The sequence below is a fragment of the Octopus bimaculoides genome, chromosome 1 (assembly GCF_046866305.1).
Source record: "Octopus bimaculoides isolate indiv1 chromosome 1, ASM4686630v1, whole genome shotgun sequence".
NCBI lineage: Eukaryota > Metazoa > Mollusca > Cephalopoda > Octopoda > Octopodidae > Octopus > Octopus bimaculoides.
In genome coordinates this window covers 110,595,441-110,619,419 of record NC_142928.1, presented here as the reverse complement: position 1 = coordinate 110,619,419, position 23,979 = coordinate 110,595,441, and the positions used below count along the sequence as shown (strand labels likewise).

Here is a 23,979-nt window from a genome sequence, read left to right as displayed (position 1 = left end):
GTCATAAGAACTAAGGATGTTATAGGATGGCCTGAATTTCTACTGCAGATTGGTGGACCAAAGTAGCATTAAAACACTCTCTGGGTTACTTTGATTCTATATATATGTCATTTGTTGATGCAGGCCACTAGATGATTGACACTGAAATTTGCATTTATTATATAGAAAGAAGTTTACAATTCTGTATCTCCATAGTGCCATTACTGGGGAAAATAATTCTTTAGGATATAGAAGCACTTTTCTGCTCTTGTATGGCAGAAAGTTCACTACTTTCCAGTTACTTAAATCAACAGCAATAATGCACAGTGGGTATGAATGCATAAAGCTTTAAAGGAAGTCATAGCAGTTTAATATTTGATTCCCCTATTTCACTCATTATGTAGCATCGTATTATTTGAGATTATTATTGCTATTAATGGTACACAAGCTGAGAGCCATTTCTATTTAATAGATAGTCCAGGAAGATTTATACAATACTTTGACAACTCATCTGAGATGCAAAAAGAAAAGTAGTATAAGCATTTGCTACCATAGACATTGCAACTGAATTGTTGAAAGGTGACAAAACAATTCACAGTGGATTTAGATTTCCAATATCTGCACCAGTGCTTCAGTAAGTAGCATAAAAAGTGAAATCATATGAAGCCAACATGACAACAAAAGAATTAGTTATTGATGAAGCTTCAATGTTGTCATGATTCTCTTTGAGACTTACATATCTTTTATTTAAAAATATTTCATATTTGACCATTTACCAGGAACATGGTTATACTGGTTTGTTTTCTGCCAACAATTAATGTCCTCCTGTAGAGGAATGTTGCTGATATTTTTGAAAACAGAAAATTGGTTTTGTTATAATGATACAAATTGAATAGAATGACATATACATAAGCTAAACTCTATAAAGTATTATATGATTTAACACAAGCATGTGTTTGTTAGTGTATCAGGAACTAACATTTGTCTTCTCAAAAACTACTGTTCTACTGACCTTGAGGTTGACTAACAAGGAAAAAGAATATTAGCCAGAGATATTGTTTTGTGCTTTGACCTTAGCATTAAAGAATCACAGCCAGAATCTATGCCAGATTGGATAGCTTTCTATTTCAAAAGTTACACCTGGCAAAACCAGGTTTAATACCTGCCAGGCAAAATGCTTAGTTGCATTTCTTTTGGCTTTACATTCTGAGTTCAAATTCTAAAGAGGTTAACTTTACCTTTCATCTTTTTGGAGTCAATAAAATAAGTACCAGTTGAGTACTGGAGTTAATGTAATTAACTTACTCTTCCCTTAAAATTGTTGGCCTAGTGACAAAATTAGAAGTTTAGTTTTAATGAAGGTAACAACCTGACAGAATCATTAGTGCATTACACAAAATGCTTAGTAGCATTTCTTTATGTTCTGAGTTGAAATACCACCAAGGTCAACTTTGCTTTCATCCTTTTGGGGTCCTTAAAATGAGTACCAATTGAGCACTGGAGTCAATGTAATCAACTAATACCTCTCCCAGTATTTTAGGTCTTGTGCCTATAGCAGAAAGTATTATTATAGATTTTTATTAACCAAGAAGAAAAAAAAAAGACAAAAGAAAGCATAGAAAGGCAGGTAAAACAATCCAAAGAATCTAATAATTCTTTTTAGTAGAGAAGATATTTTTATAGTAAGTTCTGTTTAAAGATATATTCCTGTGTAAGAATTGATCAAATTAAGATACTATCTTTAAAAAGAATTTAGCAATTTCTATAGATTATATTTTTGAAATTATTTTTCTTCAGATATTTTGAATTGCTTTAGAATAATTAACAATTTGTGAATTTTTAATTCTACAGCAATCATCAACTTTTACCTTATATTACTCAATAATAAATATTGTAACAGAGAATGGACAGTTTTAAATTTAATTTCCATCAAAATATTTCCATTTTTATTAATTAAATTTTGAGGTTATTATATGAATTGTACTGAAAATTTACATACATGATGTGTCTTCATATCTCAGAAAAGTCAGTTTAAATGCAATCTCAAACCAAGACTGTTAATTTAATATTCTTAGCTATATTGATACTTTTCTCGAGATGTTAATTTTGTTGAAGTTTATTGGATTTACTGTCATTTTTACTACTCGATATTTTTTTCATTCAAATTTGCCTTATATTTAAATTTTAAACTTAATTTTTTTTTTTTAATTAAATTTACAGTGTAAATTTATTTGCCCTATTTCTGGATTCTTTGCAGCAAATTTTAAACAATGAACAACACACTAAAGGTCTAATGTTAAAGCTACAAGATTACTATTTTAGTGAGCGACTTTATCTGCTTGGTTGCCTTAAATACATAATTAGTAATGGTCAAGAGATCAGCACACATCCTTACCAGGTAAGACTTTTTCTTACTACATACACTCAATTCTAGCGGGAACTAAAGATAATCTGAAGATCATTTTACAAAAACAGTGTTAATTGCAAACTATATTGTTTTAGTTATATGCAATGTTATTATAATTCATTTCTATCTCTGCTTCTATGTGGAATATTACTATATTCCAGCTGAATTTATTATTAGAAGTTAATTTTGTTATGATATTTTTATCATATTTTTTGTAATTAAGCTATAATGTTATTTTTTGTTTTTAGTTATATGTAAATTAGTTTCCATTTTAGAAAAGTTATTACTAACAATTGCTTTCTTATATATTCCACATCTTTGAAATTGTCCAAAATTTAACTTATTGGTACTGTTTTATAACCATTGTTTTCTATCAGCATTCAGATATGCCCCAAACTATTATGGATGCATTATCTCAAAAAAATGTGCTTTTCATAATTGAGCCTGCATTTTTTATTGGATTAACTTTATTCTAACATATAATATTTAAAGCACCTAAGTGAAAGATGTAGAAGTCTATCAATGCATTGCTCAAAGATAAGATGCTGCTGTGAATGCTCTGTATAAAGTGGTAAAAACATCCGTTTTCTGAAATATTTCAAAATTCTTTTTCTTCGGCAATATAAAAAGCTGTTTTGCTGGTGAATATAGTTTACAAGAATCAGCATAACAATATATACCAAATATTGATTTATTGTATAATTTCATTAATCAAGCATTGCTTTGTGCATGTGTGCGCATGCAATACTTTCTGTTCCATTATTACAACATAAATCAACTTTGTCTATGATATCAACATGACAGTATGGAATTATGGTATAAAATTATAGTTAACTTTACCAAGAACTTATGGAATGATAGGTATGTTATTAATGTATGTGTAGTATACTACTTTAAAAAAACATTTCAAATCCATTTATACTTCAAAAAGTATGTTTACATTATTTGAACAAAACTATCCATTTTTTTTTCTCTGCACAAAAACTGAAGAAATTTCCCTATTTTTCCATGACTCTTATACTTGATTCATATTTTTTGCATGTTCAGATGAATGTGCTGATGAGAAGCTAAAAATATCAAAATCAAGATCAAAGAGTATATTGACTAGATTTTTTTAAAATCACATATAATCAAAAGCACTTAGTTATAAATGTGTTGCAATGAAACAGCTTATATTAATAATAGTGATGGTGCTAACAACAACAATAACACTAGTAGTAGTAGTAATTTCTTTTACAAATAATAATTTTTTTGTTTCATTTAATAATAAATTATTATTGAGAGATGAAAGTGAAAAATACTAGCAACAGTTGGAGCACAACCTTACACACAATCCAAAAGATCGCTCTTCTCTATGAGAGACAGCCCACATCCAACACAAGACACTGCCAATTCAATAGCATAACTGAAACAGTACATTCTCTGCATTCAACACATCCCTTAATGCTTACTCTACAGAACAATAATGTAAACCATGCAAGATACACACTACACAATCACCACCCAATAAAATAATGCAGCTCAAATTACATGTATACTTCACAAAAGATGAAACATTAGAATAACACCAGTAACAACAAAGCAAAATTGATGTAGTTTACATACACAACTGTACTCCCTCAAAAGACAATGATGCAGAACACAGAAATGCACTTGGGGGTACAATAGAAAGTTGCACAAAACTGTTCAAATCATGATAATAAACAATCATGATGATGATGATGATGATAATTATTCTTTCTACTGAAGACACAAGGCCCTGAAACTTGTAGGGAGGGGACTAGTCGATTACATCAATTCCAGTATTTCACTGGTACCTAATTTTCGACCCTGAAAGGCTGAAAGGCAAAGCCAACCTCAGCGGAATTTGAACTCAGAACATAGCAACGGGTGAAATACTGCTAAGTATTTTGACCAGCATGCTAGCAACTCTGCCAGCTTGCCACCTTAATAATAATAATAATAATAATAAGTGCTTGTGAAAGTCTTGCGCAGAAAGAGTACAAGCACAGGCACAACAAAGTAGCCCAAAACCTTCACTGGCTGCTATGCCAGAAGTATGGATATGAGTTAACGGGTGCTTGGTACCAACATACACTGGAAAAGGTAATGGACAAAAAGGGGAAGGCAAAAATCCTCTGGGAATTTGACTTCCAGACACAAGGTGTTAGAGCACAGACGGCCAGATATAGTAATCTTTAGGAGGGACAAACAAAAGCACCTAATAATCGATGTGGCAGTGCCAGAAGATCAACATATTATCATGAAAGAAAGAGGAAAGATTGATAAATATGGAGACCTGAGAATTGAGATCACTAAAATGTGGCAGTTACGAGAGTCAAACATAAAGGTTGTCCCTATTGTCATCAGAGCTTTGGGTTCAATACCATCCAATTTGAAAAAACATCTGGAAACTTAAGAAATATCCTACAATCCAGGTGTATTGCAAAAATTGGCATTACTTGGAACTGCACACATATTGCATAAAGTAGTCTGTCTGAGGTCCCTGTTGTGACTTAACACACAGTACAAACTGCCGGTACACACATCTTCAATGAGTATCTTCAATCAACAACATCATGATATTGGATACTGTGCGATGTCTTAAATAATAATAATAATAATAATAATAAAATAGATATGAAATTTGGATTAGAAAAATGTGCCAAAGCAACCCTGAAAAGAGGAAAACTAGTTAAGAGTAGCAACATCACACTAGATAAAGCCAATGAAATAAGAGAATTAGACCAAAGCCAGCCATACAAATATTTAGGAATCAATGAACTAGATAGAATACAACACACACAAATGAAAGAGAAAATAAAGAAAGAGTACTATAGACGAGTTAGATCAATACTAAAAACAGAGCTCAATGCTAAAAACAAGATAATAGGTATTAACACTTTAGCTGTCCCAGTTATAAGTTACAGCTACAATATCCTTAACTGGACACTAAACGAACTAACTAAAATAGACAGGAAAACAAGAAAAATTATGACAGGATCTAGGATGCACCACCCAAAATCTGACATAGAAAGGCTATATATACAATGCACAGAAGTTGACCTTGGTGGAATTTGATGCAATACCAGGTACTGGCTCTCATGGCTTCTGATCTTAACTGATTGGAAGTGTTATCATGTACATGTTTTGTCTTGATATAAAAGATGGGCTACAGCAAATATTCAACTCAGTACCACAGATTTACTTGTCAGCTGTTTGACCGTAACCAGTTGAGCATGACTTTTAGTGGCTGACAATATGTGCATCTCTGATCATGAGCAGAAGTAGTGGGGGAGCATCATAGCCATGTGTTGAGAAGAAAACTTTGGGTATGAATAATTCACTTTTGGAAAAAAGGATGTTTTGTTCAATTTTGCTTTTCATCCTTTTGGGGTCAATGAAATGAATACCAGTTGATGTAATAGACTTACCCCCTCCCCCAAACTTTCAGGCTTTGTGCCTATTGTAGGAAGGATTATTATTCACCATCATTTGAAATCCATTGTCTATGTTGGCATGGGTTGGACAGTTCGACCAAAGCTGGTAAGCTGAGGGGCTGCACCAGACTCCAGTCTGATTTGGCATGCTTTCTATAACTGGATGCTCTTCCTAACGCCAACCACTCTGAGAATACAATAGGTGCTTTTATGTGCCATAAGCACAGCATATTGCCAAAGGTCTCAGTCATTTTTCATTGCCTCCATGAGGTTCTTTTTACATGCCACTCCATGCTTGAAAGGTTCTTTTTACATGCCACTGGTACAGGTGCTAATTACACAACACCAGCACTGGTCACATTTATCTGTGAGGCCCAGTGCTCAAGAGATGTATTTTGCATGCCACCGATACAGGCACCAGTTACATGACACTAGCATCAGCCACAACTATAATTTCATTTGGCTTGACAGATCTTCTCAAGCATGGCATATCGCCAAAGGCTTCAGTCACTAATCATTGTCTCTGTGAGGCATAATGTTTGAAGATCAATGCTTCACCACTTTGTCCCATGTCTTCCTGGGCCTACTTCTTCCACAGGTTCCCTCCACTGTTAGAAATTAGCATTCTTTACACAACTGTCATTGTCCATATGCATCACATGACCATACCAGTACATTTGTCACTCTTGTACATCACATCTGATGCCTCTTATGCCCAACTTTGCTCTCGAGACACTTTCACTCTGTTGTACTTGCATACTGACATTGCACATCCAGCAAAGCTAGCTTCATTTCTTTGAAGCCTACGCATGTCCTCAGTGGTCACAGCCCATGTTTCACTGTTGTGTAGCATAGTTGTTTGCACATAGGCATCATACAGTCTGCCTTTCACTCTGAGAGACAGGCCCTTTGTTGACAACAGAGGTAGAAGCTCTCTGAACTTTGCCCAGCCTATTCTAACAACTACACTCTCAGGACATCCACCTCCACTACTGACTCGTTCACCTAGATAACAGAAGCAATTAGCTACCTCTAGCGTATCCCTGGCATTTGAAGGAGTGTATTTTCTTCACATTTTTAGTGTTCATTGTACCTGTGCACCTTTCACACACAAAAACTATTTTCTGTTAACCTCCCTCTGATATTGCTGCACCTCTTATGTGTCCGTAGCTTGCTCTGGATACATGCAATTTCTACCTATGTCTTTCCTACAGATCAATCAGGGCTATCTACCTGAAGGGATTTGTGATTGGTCTTCTCTTAAATAAAAGTAGATATAAAAAGGAGAAAAATATTTTCATACAGAAGGTAAAAAAATGCTCCTCGTTCTAGACCACAAGTTGTGGTTTGATAGGAAGCAAAACTAAACTGAGTACAACACCAATTTTGTGAAACAACAGATCATCATCATTGTAATAATCCTTACTACTATAGGCACAAGGCATATAGTAACAGATGGAGGGCTAGTGTTGTGGAAGGATTCTGACCACCCCCAACTGACTAAAAGTGGACTGACACATTACTATAAAATAAAGAACTGTCAGCAATTGGGAAGCAGTTCACTGCGAACCATTGGCAAAGAGCATTTTCTTTTCCCCCCTTCTTTCGTTAAATTATTTATCCAACACCAGGATATAAAAGTCAATTACATTGACCCCAGTGCTCAACTGTTATTTTATCAACCTTAAAAGGATGAAAGGCAAATTCAACCTCAGCAAAATTTGAACTCAGAACATAAAGACAAACAAGATACTGCTAAGCATTTTGTCTGTTGTGTTAATGTTTCTGCCAGCTCACAACCTTAACCATAATAATGATGATAATACTAATATTGAAGAAGCGAAAATGAATTTTGGAATTTCTTTTCAAACAGGATGTCTATTATGAATTTCTTATGTCACTACAGAAAGAAAATCAGCTCATCAAAAGTGTAAGTATTTGGTTTAAATTATTTATCTAGAACAACCGTATTTATATTTTATTTCATTTTAAATAACAATAACTAAATACATGTGAAGAATATTTATAACCAAAGTGATGAATTTGGAAGACATGTAAAATCAGTTGTTCAGAAAAGGTGTTAGCAGAGTGTTCTAAAGGAAAACATTGTTATAGAAGAGTAAATGTATTTAGGTGTAGGGTGGAAGAAACAAATTGGATAGAGAAATACTAACAGCTTAATTAGCTGTAGCCTCACAGGAGCTATAAAGCAATTTGAGAATTCTTAAATACAGAATCTATTGTATTATAGGTAGAATATAAAATTGTAAGTCCCAGTGGATCCCAAGGTGAGATGAAAAACAAAAGAGTTAGTATCAAATTGGTTGTATTTTGCAATTAAGTAGATACACTTGAAAATATTCCATGTGGGTAACATTATCAGCTTTTGTTGTTCACATATATATTTATTCAATTGCTTTAGAATATTTGTGGTTTTATAGTTTGTCTACTTCAGATGGTTAAAAAGAACAAGAAATAATAAAATTATACATTTCATTTTTGTATGATTTATATTTGCATTTTGCTAATTATGATTTTTATTTATTTGTATTCTTTCTTGCATTTTATGAATAGGAAAATATTTACAATCATGAAGAAAAACATTTTATCGATATTTCTATTCACTCTATGAAATCATAGGAATAAAATGAATAGCCAGCATACAATCTATTATATACATATACGTATACACATATATATTATTGTCTTTTCTACTGGTTTCCCAGTAGCCTCTCTTCTCATAACTTTAAAACTTTCATCTCTGTTGCAATGGAGCTCTTTAATCAATCAATTCTTGAATAATAGAAAAGTATTTTCATATTTGCTGGATTTGAACTAAGTTTTATATATCCATCCAGTTGTTTCCAAACCAGTTTGGAAAACACAATCACAACCATTTCAACAAATTTATAAATATCATTAATTGCTTTCATTTTTCTGTATTGACCATATCTTTATATTTGCATTATTGGCAGTCAAAAATAATTCATTCTTATAAGATAGTATAATAATATAGAATACATGTTGCCTGCTCATCATACATTAGGACAAAGATATTGCATGTATTTCAAAACTAACTGTTGTCAGATACAACACTCAAAAGATTTTAGAACTACATCATTTTCATGAGTAAAATTCATATAAAAGGTAATGTAGAAAACTTCATCTTTTAAAAGTACAACCTTTATTTTCATGCTTTATCTCTCACTATAGCTGATATTTCCTTCTCTAGCTACATAACAAGAAACTAATCAATCATGTGACAACTATCCATCTACTATTCCATCATTTCAGAAAATTCCACAATAAGTAAATTGCTTCTAGTTACAACTAGTTTTCATTAATGGACATAATTGGTATTATTTTTAAATTAATTATGCTATTACTATTTTTAATGTTAGAATGTTCTTGTATTCAGTGAGAAGCTATTGTTGATTTTTGCAGTGTATGGCTTTTAATAAAACCCTTTCAAGTAAACTATTACTGGGTGGGTGTTACATTAAATATATTTACAATAAAACATATTTACAATATATTTACAATAAAACAATTGTTATTCAAACAAATTTATTAGCTTCTATTTTTTTTTATAGAAATAGCATATTCTAATTAACTGAATAATAGTAAAGGCAATTAACTTTTTGATAATTAGATCATAATAATTAATTTAGAATTCAGTGACTGATTTTTTTTCTTCCAATTATTATTTATTTTAATATACATTTGGTATTGTGAGAGATAATGAAAATTAAAATTAATTGTTATAACAGTCAAATTTTTTAAATCTTTCACTTATTCAATTTGGTAACTGACCTCAATCTTGATGAGTCATAAGAAATGTCATGATATGGCTTTTTATATGAAAAGTTTTTCTTTTATTATGCCAAAAATCTTTTTATGTATCTTTTGTCTTTTACTTGTCTCAGTCATTAGACTATGGCCATGCTAGGGCATCACCTTGAAGAATTTTTTGTTGAATGAATCAACCCCAGGACTTATTTTTATTTTTTAAATCTGGTACTTATTCTATCAGTTGCTTTTTGTTGAATCACTAACTTATAGAGGCACGAATACACCAACACCAATTGTCAAGTGGTGACGGGGGAACAAACACAGACAGACACACACACAAGACAGGCTTCTTTCATTTTCTGTCTCCCAAATTCACTCACAAGGCTATAATAGGAAACTGCAATAGGAAACACTTGCCCAAGTTGCCACACAGTGGGACTGAAACATGAATCATGTGGTTGGGAAGCAAGCTTCTTTATTTCATTACATTTGCCATAAAGGCATGATATAGATGGAAGCAAGCTTCTTACCACACAACTACTTTTGTGCCTATAAATATTTTAGAAGTATTGATGTTGATTCATTTGACTAAAAGTTCTTCAAGGTGGTGCCCCAGTATGACCACAATCTAATGACTGAAACAGATAAAAGATAAAGATATTGAGGGAACTTTTTATTGGATTATCTTACTGTATCAGATATTTGAACGGTAAACTGTAGAATTAGGATACTGAAACAGTAGTAGAATCAGGAAATTAGTAATGGTGTATATATTGCCAAATGAAAAGTTCAAAAGTTCATGAATTGGACTAAGTTAGGCTCTGCTTGAAACATGACATTTCTCCTCTACCAACAATATATTTTACAAAATACTACTGCAATTATCTTACATATCTGAAAAAAAATATAAACTAAGCCTCTTCTTAGTACCTGAATAGTTCTGGTTATATATTATACTAGCAGAGATACCCGGCGTTGCCCGTGTTACATGCAATTGAAAAATGAGACTTTTCTGTTATATTTTCTGTAAGGAACTGGAATACATATGATTCAAATTTCATCAAAATTGCACATGAGGGTTCTTTCCTTCTTTACACACCCTAAAAAAATTCTAATCATGAGACATGTATCCCATACTATTGATCTTTATGCACATATTCCAAAATTTCAGTCTTCTGGAACCTGTAAAAACGATTTTGCTCCTGCAAAATGGAGCTCATGGAGCTCTAAAATGTGGGAATGAAGGCCCCTATTGGGGGTGGGGGTGTTAATGTCAACCAGAGAAGTTGAATTGTTGGGAATGTTTTTACTTGGGTCTTATAGTATGCCCCTATATATGTGAGAGTATAGTCTCACTTTAATAGTTTCAGTATGAAATTGAAAATATTAAAGTGAAAATATTTGAAATTACAGTAGCGACATGTTATTGTTTCACTTTTGACAGGTAATACTGAAATAGTGGAATAGTTTCAGTGTTAGAGTGAAAGTATCTGACATTACAGTAGAGTGATGTTATTGTTTCATTTTTGACACATAATACTGAAATAGTGGAGGAGGTAAGATATTGCTGTGGGCTCGAACTATGCAAGAAGTTAAAAACTTTTTTGGCCTTAGACACTACATGGACCTTAAAAGAATTTTGCTCCTAAAAAATGGAGCTCATGGAGCTGAAAATTGTGGGAGTTAAGGCCCCTATTGGTGATGGGTGTATTAATGTCAACCAGAGAAGTTTAATTGTTGGGAATCTTTTTAACTTGTGTGTAATATGTATTGTTTGAATTTCTTTAAAATAGGAAATATATGTATGTTCACTGGGTTTGTAAAAGAGAGCAAAGCTACAGGAAAGCCAAAGACGAATGATCACGATAATCAGTCAGCTACCGTAGCCTAGTCGTTATTACTCCCCAATGTAGGATTCCTCACCATACAGGTGACAGGTACAGCTTTAAGATGCATTATGGATCTATAGCAATTGGAAGGGCATGACTCAATAGAAACAACAATGTGTGACGTTTGGAGTAAAGGGAAATGAAAGTGTCGCCTCTGGAGTTTGCAAATGACCACTCTACCGATAGGTAACTGGGCAGAAAATATTTACAATCAATAAATGTCTTAGAACAACCAGTCACTCATCTGGGAAGGCCTTGAAATCAATGTTACCAACTGGGGACTATATGTGTCACAGTGGTAATAAAAAGACTCAAAGGAGGTCTGCAACGAAATAATTTTACTCATCACTTTGCAAGTGAATCAGTGGAGGCAAAAATGAGTTTCATTTACTTGACAATTTATGCACCACATTGCAGAAATCACAATGTAAGTATATCTGAAAGGATAGTCTTACACTGTTGTACCGTTGAATTACAAATAATGCTCATCTGTTATGTTCGGGTGACCCTATAGCTATCAATGGTACAACTGTATTCGTCTTTGCTTAGGAAAAATGACTAAATTCTGGGTGTGAAGTCCCCATGAAGGGGTCTTTGTAACTTCTAAGAAGAAAAATTTTTAGAAATATTACTTTATTTGTGTGTAATCTGTATGGTTAAAATTTCATCAACATCAAAAATATATGAATTTTCATGGGGGTTATGGCCACTATGCATAGAATATAATTTCCAAATTTCTTAAAGATCCATTCAATACTTTTGACGTAGTTTTGGATAAGAAAACAAATGACTAATGTGTGTGTTTGTGTGCATATATATGTGTGTGTGTATGGGTGTATATATGTATAGATATCTGTATGCATTTATATATGTGTACATATTAGATGTACACCTATATATATACATCTACACATATGTATATATATACATGTATGCATATAGATCTATATCTATATATATATATCTATACATATACGTGTACATATACATCTCTCTCTGTTTCTCTCTCTCTCTCTCTCTCTCTCTCTCTCTGTATATATATATATATATATATATATACACACACACCATTAAAGTGAAAGTATCTGTCATTACAGTATCGAAATGTGATTGTTTCAGTTAGTGGAATAGTTTCATTTTTAAAGTGAAAGTATTTGACATGTGTTTTTGTTTCACTTTTGACACGTAATACTTAAATAGTGGAGGAGATATGATGTTGCTGTGGGCTCGAACTATGCAAGAAGTTAACAATTTTTTCGACGAAAACACAACTGGAACCCTAAGTAAGACATGTGTAAAATTTGAATGAAATTGGTCGTGTAGTTCTCGAGTTTTAGGGAAACACACAGACAGACACACATTCTCATTTTTATATATAGAGATATCTGATAATCATTTGTAGTATTTGTTTATTTAATTCTTTTTCTTTAGTTGCTCTCATCTTGTGTTTTTAACACAAACCAGTGTTCTTAACCACTATACCACAGCCTATTGAAGAAGTGTTTTGAGGTCAAATCCCTGCTGAAAGTTATGTAGAAACGTGGCACCTAAGTATGATAGAAGAACAGTCATGACTGAGCTATGATAGAGGCACATAAGAGGGAGTTTAGTTCAAATTATTTCTTTAATTTCAGTGTTTCATTCTTCAGTTACATTATTAGATTAACCAATCTGTTTTCCTTCTAAAATTTGCATGTGTGTGTGTGTGTGTGTGTGAATGAGGGAGAATATTTTGCTACAGTGTTTCACATTAAATTTAGTTATCACAAGTGAAAATAGAAAAAAAATGCTTTCAATTTTCTTTTTCAAAAGTTTCAAATTACATTTTATTAGCATTTCTCTTGAAAGTAATGCAACCTTACAATATAACCAATATTACAAAAAAAGAAAAATGTTGTTATTTCACAGAAGTGTGGCAACTACAAATGCTCCTTAGCAGAGAGTCTAGTAATTTTACCCTCACTTGCCAGCATCACAAGAATCAAGATTTTCTTTCTGACATTTTATTATTGCCACCTGTTAGTTATGAGAACTTAAGAGATCATCTTAATCATCATCATAGATGTAAATTATTGATTTCATTTCTATCTTACTCTCACATGCATACACCAAATAAACAGAGGAAATTATTTTATTTTCAAATCATTAATGGAATTTTCATTTTTCTTCTTTTACCTGTAAAAGGAAGTTGTTTGATTGTTATAACAGTATGAATTATGAAATTCAAAAGAGGCTTTGCAGTTTAATTTTTCCTTGCAGAAACCAGCATATTAAGCTGTCTTTATGACAGTGTAGAAATTTGCAGTTGTGGGGCAGGGAAGAAAAAATTCCTTGTTGTTTATCTCTTTATTTGGCAAAATTTTTGGCTTTTCTTTAAAAGCTGTAAAGAAAGAGATGGAAACAAACACAAGGATATCATTGGTATTACAAAAATCATGTATTGTTAATAGTAATGCATAGGTATTTTGTTTCTTTTGCAAAACAAGTAGAATAAGGAATATTAATTCATCATAAATTAATCTATAAATTAGTATATAGATTTCCATAGGCTGCTTCTTCAAAAGATAGTTTTATAAAACTTGTCTTACCTTCACAATTATGAAATTGGTCAAGTTTGAAACTAAAAATTCAATTAAGTAACATGCATATTACTTTGGTAAATTGATCCATCAACAAGCCTTATGCAAAATTACACTTAGGTTTTCTTGAGTAATAAAATATGCAGTCCAGGGGACAACACTTTTCTATTAATAAAATAGATCTTATGTCTTAGCAAAAGATATTACTTTTAAGAGGTTCTCAACTGATGTAGATATGTATGCAGTGATTGTACATGTAGTGTCAGGAATTGTAAAGATTGAGTTTAACTGTGACAATATATTGTTATTTCTTTATTTTGGCCATTAAAAACTGTTTTATGTTCTTTACTATGCCTGTTGTGAATGTTGTATATAATGAAATATATCTTTGATAACATATGTAAGGAAAATTTAGTCTTGATGGTATTATATCACCTTTAGTGTTATCTGTATTATTTTTGTACTGGAATGTGCTATGTGTAATAAGCCTACTCAATATGTATGGTACTGAGTTATTGTAGCTGGATTATTTACTGTAGTGAAGCTGCTTTGGGTAAGTGGGATTTTAGAAATGTGTGGAGAAATTTGCTACTGCTAATCTCTAAGCTATGCTTGTTGAATATAATAATTGCTGAAGGACTTAGTTCATGGCCATGTTGTTAGTAGTTCATCACCTTTACCTCAGTCATTATATTTCCCAATCTGATAAATATAACTAGCTAAAATGCTAGTTCTAAAATCTCTCCAAGAGATCAACGCAGTAGTTGTACCGACAAGTAATATTTGTGGCCGCTTTAACATGGCTGTTCGAGCAGACTTTACTGCAATTTTTTAACCCCAAGAGGACATCTCTAGCTGGTTGCACAGCTGCATCCAATAAAATTGCGAGCAGGAGAGTGAACCCCTACCATCTCCTAGTGACTGGTCCTGTCGCTAGGAGATGGTAGGGGTTCACTCCTCTGCTCGCAATTTTATCGGATGCAGCTGTGCATCGTTAACCAGCTAGAGATGTCCTCTTGGGGTTAAAAAATCGCAGTAGAGTCCACTCAAACGGACAGCCATGTTAAAGTGGCTATGAATATTACTTATAAATATACCTAACATGAATTTATTACAAAATATTTATATTATATTTAACAGCTTGAGTCCCAACATGATGCTTGCTATGATGCTGATACACCAACTTGGGAAACACATGGACCCCTTATGGTAATGTCATAGCTTGCTTTTGTTATTTGTTATTACATTACACACACACACACTCTCTCTCTCTCTCCCCTCTCTTAAACACACGCACCACTTATCATGGAGAAATTATTGTATACAATAATCCACAGGTTTCACTGGTCACTGTTGGGTCAGATTTGAAGTATTCAGAAACAATATTCTTTTCACACATTAAGTGGTTATATACTGAGAAAAAAATACCTCAGCAAGCATACAGTGATGAGGCAATTGGTTGTACGCAATGTTTTGAGTGGCATTGGCACTTTAAAAGCAGAAGAATGTCCCTGGAAGACTTACCACAAGCACCACTCCTGGAAGTGTGGTATTGTGCAATGAGAATTCATCCCCCAGGGCCAGACCATCAGTTGGGTGTTCCCCTGCAATGTTTTGAAGTGTATGAGGGAGGACATTTGGCAAAAGTGACGTGATCTGTGAAGTGTGAAGAATTGAATTCTTCACAACAACAATGTACCCTGTCACTGAGCTCTCCTCACTCATGCCAAAAACAACATAGTATCGCTTCTGCACCCTCACTATTCACCAGATTTAGCACTTGCGGACTTCCATCTCTTCCCCAAGATGAAAATGCAGCTCAAAAGTCACTGTTTTAATACCATTGTCAAGATCTGGAGTGAATCACAGAAGGTCTTTAACTTGCTTATGGAAAACAACTTCAAGGCTATATTCCAAAAGTGACAGGAATGCTGAAACCAGTGTATTGTTGCTCAAGGTGACTATTTCAAAGGAGATGATGTTAAAACTTAGGTAAATAAGTTATTTTTTATTAAACATAACTAGTCCTGGAACTTTTTGATAGCTTTGTACTTCTGCAGTTTTTGAAACTTTCTTTTAACATCTCTATATAAACACTTTACTTCATTTCACATTCTACAGCACTCATAGTGATTTCTGTTCAAATTTGATAAAACTTATCATAGTTCATAGTCAACAAGAAAGTCTCTGTAGAATTGATCAACATGCTAGCAAAAACAACCAAATCTTCTTCAAACCATCGACTTACTGTCTTACAGAAATTTCCATTGGATAATATAATTGTGATAAAAGATGGCTGGATAGCCACTACAATACCTTTAGTCATAAGTTTGTTTCATGAAGTCTGATCTGTGACTAAAGTACAACAAAATGTCATAGTTAGTAAGCCAAAAAGTAACACATCACCTGTCATAGTTCTTAACATATAAGTTCTGTTTATCCTTTTAGTGAATGAAAATAATTACATTATATTTCATGGTGTAAGCAATGTAATTTCTTTTAATACAGGATGTTCAAGCTAAATTTGAGAGTTTGCATAAAAGGAAAAGAAAGCACAATTGATCAACATACTAGTAAAAACACAATATCCCATCCAAAAATAAAAGTATATTAAAAAACCAAAAAATATCAGCTAGATTATGGCAAGGAGATAACATTTTACTCAAAATAGATGGCTTCAGCTTACACTACAGCCTCAAGATTACTCTGGAACCTGGTGCATGCATTCCTTATTGTGTCTCTGGGAAGATCTTCAAACATCTTCTCGATCTTGGACACCAGCTCAAGCTTGGTGTTGCAGGCATAGCAGTTGGTATCTTTCTCAACTCCCCACATATAGTAATCCATAGGATTACAATTGCAGGGAGTTACAGAGCCAGAAATTGGGGTTGGTGAAGTCATAGAAATTCTCCAACAACCACTTCTGACTCTTTCTGGAAGTATGGCAAAGAGCTTGAGCCTGCTGCCATACATATGTCCTCCCAACGGTAATACTCTCCAACCAGGGATTGACCACAGTCTCTAACAGCTTTACACAGCCTTTTAAATTGAGCCTAAAGCCCTGTTCAGAATGCCTGCCATGTCCCTTCACAGAGCATTAAGCAGTAGTCATGATGTCAGCATTTTGACACCCAACACTAACCATGATATGGGTAACTCTTTTCCGATACTCAGATGGCTGCCAGTCTTTTGTATCAGCTAACTTTAACTTTACTCTTTATGCTCTCCAATGCCATTGACTGTTCACCAATACATCAAGCTATTCCTGAAAAACGAGTCATAAACAATTGGTCAAATTTAATCCAAATACCCTGTACATATGGTAACATATAGATTGATATTGTATACTGCTCAGCAATTTGTATTTAATTATTAATTTGAAGTCATGAAAATGTCTTTACTTAACATAAACTCTATTTATTTAGGAAGTGTATTGTCAACAGCTGAGAACCAAGAAGAGAAAAGCTAAATACAAGTTCTTTTTCCATCACCATCATTGTTGTTGTCATCATCTTCACCATCATCATGATCAATATGATGATGATGATGATGATGATGTTGAAAATAGTCATACTTACCTTGGTTAGTTGGGTCTTCTCTAGAATAGTGTTTCATCACTTGCAGTTTATTATAATTTCCTCGTGTAAAGAACAGTTTCTTGGCTTTCACTTTCTCCCCATGTCTTTTTAAATTCCTCCTTCCACATGTTCTTTCCATTTAAATTGTCTGGACCATTTTTACTTAACTGTCATCCACCATACAGGTTACATGTTTCATTTATATTGTAATATATTAATAAATATTGCCAGGTATATAGGTATCATTATGATAACATAGTGAACTACTAATACAAACATGTAGTAACTGCCAAAGTGGTGTTTGACACAATGATACAAGCTATTTCAGACCATATAATTGTTCTTGTTAACTCCTAATTCTGCCCTTGTACAGCAGCCTTATAATTTGTAAGGTCAAGTAACTAAGTGTAATCCACAGATTCATTGTTCCATATGCATACTGTGCTTCTTCTTACTAGATAATCATATTCTGCTCTGCAAAAAAGAACTGCTTTATCATATGGTGATGCAACTTATTTTATTCTTTATTATTATTATTATAACTAACATGGACACCATAACATAAGTGCTGTTACATACAACAGTAACACAGTATTACATTGTATAATTGGGAGTCTCATAGTAAATAATAAGTAGCAAATTACTATTGTCTCTGGCAACAGTTGTAAAACTTAATTACAGTAACACCACTTAAGGAAAAAACGATAATAATAATAATCCTCATTGTAATCAATGGAGAGGCTGTCCTGTCCTCAACACAATTAAAGACTCCTCTCTGTCATACATTGCCTCCATACGGTTACCAGTCTCCCTGTATTTTATTGTGGCACCTACACTAGAAAGGTTTCTTTGTTTTCTTAAAAACGAAATAATCCTATTTAATCTACAATAGCAAGCTTTAGTAGCCAAGCCTGACTGGTCTTGTGAAATATTAGTCTTTTTATCAATTCATCAATTTTAGTTATATTATTACTTTTATTGCATCAATTATGATCTATCTTTGAAAAAATGTAAGCCATTAATCAAATTACAAGGCAATTACTTCAGATAATGTAGATTAGCAGGGTAGTTTCATAACACTATCTCCACTTAACAGATTTGACATAGCTATATAGTTGGATTGTTGTGCTGGTTTTCACATAATCCTTAAAAGAAATTAATTGGAAAAGATCCCTTTAGATTACTGTGTAGAGAGATAGGATGCAAACTCAATAAAAGTATATATATCCCTGAGGGTACTTTTGTGGGTTTTTATTTCTATTTTTACATACATGCTTGCATATATAGGATTGTTTTTACAGATGGATAGTCATTCTGCAAATAATCAAGCGAACTAAGAAGATAAGCAAGATTTTATGCCTTGCCCAGGGGCAAAACACAATGATTGGTAGAGTTTCAACTGATAACTAACCAGTCATAGTTTGCCATCTTAATCTCAGTCACTCTGGTTCATTATATAAAGTCATGTATTATGACTTTCTTGATTATAAATTTTTTATCTAATCTATTTGATGAAACTGGTCATTGTACTTCAGTTAGTTTGCCCGAACTGTATTTTGGAGAAAAGATAAAATAGATTAAAATTCTTACAAATGTTTTATTATTAGTGTTTGTTTTGTAAAATGTTATCATTTTCTCTATAATGACAGAATAAAAAGAATTCACTGATATGGGCAATTCAAAATTTAAAAGAACAGGTGAGCTTTATTTTTATTTTTGTCATGTTTGTTCTAATTCATTTCTAAATGCAAAGATATGAGAGCTTGTTATTGTTTATATTATGACTATTTATACTGTAGTTCTATATTTTCAATAATTCTGTCTTAAGCACTAATAATATCATCTAGATAACTGTCATTATCTTTTAATTCTAGGTGCCCTTTAAGTGCATGTGACAGGCATGTACACACATACACGCATCTAAATTTGATGATATTTTCATAGTCTCTATTCTGTATTTGTTCTGTTGTGTTTGTATAAGATTAGAGGTTAGTCAAAAAAGATGATGTAGGTTGTGTAGGTAGATGATTGATTAGAATTGTGATCCTTGGAGCTTTTCTCAGCTATGAAAAGACAGCCATGAAAGTAAATGCTTGATTATGAATTTGGGAACACTGTTGAAATCTGAGTTGTTTCCCAATGAGAACATAGGAAGCAATATTGGTAATATACAGTAAGCAGGAATGGAGAGCTCTCAAAGCTTACATTAATTCTTTCAGATTAGTACACAACTACAACTACTGAAATATTTTCAAATTTTTAGGTGTGTATATACATGTAAGTGCATATATGCACTCAAAGGACTCCCAAACATAGTAGATATTTTCTGTTACCCAGGTGATATTAATGCCAGAACTAAGTTTAATGAAAATATTGTGGTTAGGGTATTAATAAACTGGTTAATATGAAAAAGTTCAGTTAACTTTTCTTCACATAAAGATTCTCTTTCTCTCTCTCTCACTCTATTACCATAATATACTGTTCAAAATATAACTACCTATTAAAGGAATCCTGCCCTATCATCAAAGTATATTTATTTTCCTCTTAGTGTGAACTTCTGGAATGCATGCTTATATCACTTGGAGATATTGCAGAATGTGATTCAAAAAAATTCATATTACTTCTTGATAAATTCAAGGTAAGAAATCATTTTCTTTTCCTAAAACAGGTTTTAGCAGAATATCCTAATATCATGGTAGTAAATATTATGATAATATAATCAAGTTATTTTGAAACTTCCATATTTTCTTTGATATTCTTTAAATTAATTGCATAATTTTTACACTTATTATTTTTATTCAAATTTAGTTCAGTGTTGTATTTTTTATCTGAATCACTTTGTCATAAATACTTATAACATACATGTATGGTTTTTGTTTTACTTTTGCTGATTAGTATGAATTAAACATGGAATTATATTGGTATTTCTTTCAACATGTTAAGTAAATTTAAATCATTTTAAATCTAGAATCAAGGTTTTGGTCAATGGCAGAAATTCTGCCATGTACTTGATGTATCTTCTGAAAAGTACCTGAAAAAAATTGAGTAAGTTCTTTTCAATCTTTTCAATTCTATTTAAAATGAAGAGTTCCATTTAAAGAAAAGTTGTTTTTTGTAATATATTTTGAATAGTTAAGAAACACTGGCAGTTTTGTTTTCATTGAAAGTGACATTGTCAAGAATTCAATATAAATAAATACAGCTTCTGAAGCCAAATTTTTTTGAAAACTATTTAAAAAGTATTATCAAAAGAGATTTGCTTTCTTTCTTGTGGTGTAAGACATCAGTTGTTCTTTTGAAGTAATGTCATATTATTGATGCTTGAATAATCAAGTATATTTTACTTCACTTAAGCTCACTGAAAGTCTCTACCTGTAGTGTCTTGATTATTTTATAAATGTTACTGCTGTTATATCAGTATCATTAATTAATGTAGTCCAGATCAGTTGAAATCACATTCCTATTTTTGTTTATTTACACTTGTTTGGACTTGAGATTTGCTGCCTTTATATGCAATGTCCTGAGGATATCAACATGTTCTGATAATAAATGTTTATCAGTTTATTACTGAGAAAAGGTCATTACTATGTTTTATAATATGATGTAAAATATTGGGTTCTGTATAAATTCATTGACTTACATCTCTTTTATCTATCATAATTGTTAACTTTGGTTCTAATCTATTCAACCAAAGAAAGAACCATTTAAGATTTCTTTTCACATTTCTTTAAGACTAACAAAAAAACAAGGAGGTGGGGAATGCCATTGATATCAACTTGACTCAGATCATTGGCTAGTAGTACTCTGAATTTTACAACTGCCTGATATTGTTGCAGAAAGAGTTATAAAAATATTTCTTTTTCAAGATCATTTCTGGAGCAACAAAGTCCTTGCAATTTTTCTATGTCCTTCATTTTGTTTTCTTAGTTTTTAAGAAATTTGTTTTCACTGTAATACTTATCTTCCTGTCTAAAACTTTCTGCATATTTTACCTTATGCTGGAATGCCTTTCATCTGGTTTCCAATTATTAATTGTTGTCATTAGTTATCATTCACAAGTGCTGATCTTTTACAGCAATATTTCATGAAGGCAGCTGGCTTCCAGAATAGACAAACTCCCTCTACTCCAGTTTGTTATAAAGTATAACCACTTACTTCAGTATAGTCAGTCATTCTGAGTTGCATGCCTTTGTAAACTATTCATTTTGTTTGCTGTCTTACCATTAAGCTTAGGTACTTAAACACAATCAACTTTTAAATAAAAACAGCTATTTTGTACTGCAGCCCTTATATATGGTGAGCATCATATATGCAGTAGGCATTAAAAAGATAAGTAGAAATAATTATTTTGTGAAGAAAAAAACAATTTTAGTTTTATTTAATTATTCTTGCAAATACAGAAGATAACAGTGATATGTATGTATTGCTGAGAAGGTCTTCTAAGACAGAAACGCATCCAGGATTATTTACTATACTTAAAATAATTTTTAAAAAGATGTGTCATTAATTATTATCATTTCTCCACTTTATAATCATTTCTAAATTTTCTCTGCATCAGATAATCAGAAAGAATTAAAATAACACTAACTTGAGCATTGTTTTTTTTACTTGTTCAAAAGGATGATAAATTCATCTGAGGAACATGAAAATATTACTTGGTTATATTTGTGAACCATCCACTTACGATGTATTTCTATTTAGTTTTTATTTATTGAATATAAATTTCTAAGTCATAAAACATAGTATATTTCAGTTGGGTGATCTCTTGTCTAACATGTGTAACCATGGAGAAAAGCTGTTAAGAAAAAATGATATATTATCATTTACAGTGTAAAATAGACTGAAAATATTTAAAATTGTTTGTTCTTAAACAAATTGCTCAAAGTAATCAGTTGGTGTTTTTCTTTAATTCACTTTTTGAATGCAATATTTGAATAAATCACTAAAAACATCTTTCCTCAGCTTTTTCATTTTATTTTTTTCTTTAATAAGGTACTTACAAATTATCATGATTTTGAAGATCCTTGACTTTGACTTAATTCAGCTCTGTGCTAAGAATAACAGGTAATGTTGATTTAGTAATGTTTCCATTCTGATTACTGACTATCTACCAGGTGCATTCCAGAAGTTTTGAGACTTTTCAAGGAAGACATTGATTTTAAAAAGAGTACAAAATTCTAATCTCCAAAGTAGGATCTCCTGACTTAGTGCATTTGTTGTAGCACTCAAGCAACTTCATGAAAGCCCCGTGAAAACCCTCCAAAGTGAAAGTATCCAGGACTCTTGTCACAGTCATTCTCATCTTTTTCAGTTTAGGGAGCAACGAAAAGTCACTGGGAGCAAGGTCTAAACTGTAGGGAGGGTGCAGGACAGTCTTGATTTCCATATCTGTCAAGTAGTTGGTTACCAGGATAGAATTGTGGACTGGTGCATTGTCCTGGTGTGAGTACTCTGACCCTTTGTAATGAAATCTCTTCCTGAACCACTTCCAAACCTCCACAAAGTATTCTTTGTTGACTGTCTGGTCAGAGGGAACCTGGTGGATGTAGATGATGCTCTTGATGTCAAAAGAGGATATCACAAGCTTCCTACTGGACTTACAAAAACACAGATGCTCAGCTCATACAAGTTAATCCATAAACAATCTGGAGCATTTCATAGGTTTCTATTGTGTTTTTGTCCCGTTTAACACTAAATTTTATTGCATAGTGAACTTCTAAATTGTCTTTCATGTTCCAGCTGCATTCTGCAAACTAATCAGCTGTGACAACTGTTTAAGTAGAGTGTCTTTAAAGTGCTGTTGCAGCCGTCTCCTTCAGTTTGGAATAGCAAAAGCTAGCAGGTTGTTTTATTAGATGTATAGGAATGATTTACTAAAATTGCAATAATCTAGGACAGTTACAGCTGCTTTTAAAAGAAAAGTCTCAAAACTTCTGGAATGCACTTTGTATTTCAGATCCCTCCAGTCGCTAACACTTTGTTTAGATATATCAACTTCTCATATATTCTGCATTCTTTTTAAATACCTATGGGAAAATACAATGGAATTTTTCTTTTCTTTCTTTTTTATTTTCCTTAGTGTTTTCTGTTAACTAAACCAATTACGGCAACCCATATGATGTGTGCATGATTATCGTTTCAACAACTTTCAAATTGTGGGAATATTAGCATTTCTTCACCACTTATTGCCCAGTAGATGAAAAAATACATTTATTTTACTAGATATCTTGTTGAGCATAGTTTGTATTTAGACAGGTACCTAATATGTCTGTCAGTATATTTTGTGTATATTCAACCTCCAAAAACACAAAAATT

The 23,979-nt window shown here is 32.5% G+C and overlaps 1 protein-coding gene across 1 annotated transcript in view; it reads left to right on the top strand.

Moving 5' to 3' along the window:
* The window catches only part of LOC106881422 (nucleoporin NUP188), a 475,282-nt gene that overhangs the window by 303,940 nt on the left and 147,363 nt on the right, over positions 1-23,979 (top strand). Inside the window, exons 6-12 of the mRNA XM_014931808.3 lie at positions 2,237-2,377; positions 7,700-7,756; positions 15,227-15,295; positions 19,314-19,361; positions 20,213-20,302; positions 20,633-20,709; positions 22,657-22,728. Of these exons, the coding sequence (XP_014787294.3) occupies positions 2,237-2,377; positions 7,700-7,756; positions 15,227-15,295; positions 19,314-19,361; positions 20,213-20,302; positions 20,633-20,709; positions 22,657-22,728 (554 nt within the window). The remainder of the gene's footprint in view (positions 1-2,236; positions 2,378-7,699; positions 7,757-15,226; positions 15,296-19,313; positions 19,362-20,212; positions 20,303-20,632; positions 20,710-22,656; positions 22,729-23,979) is intronic.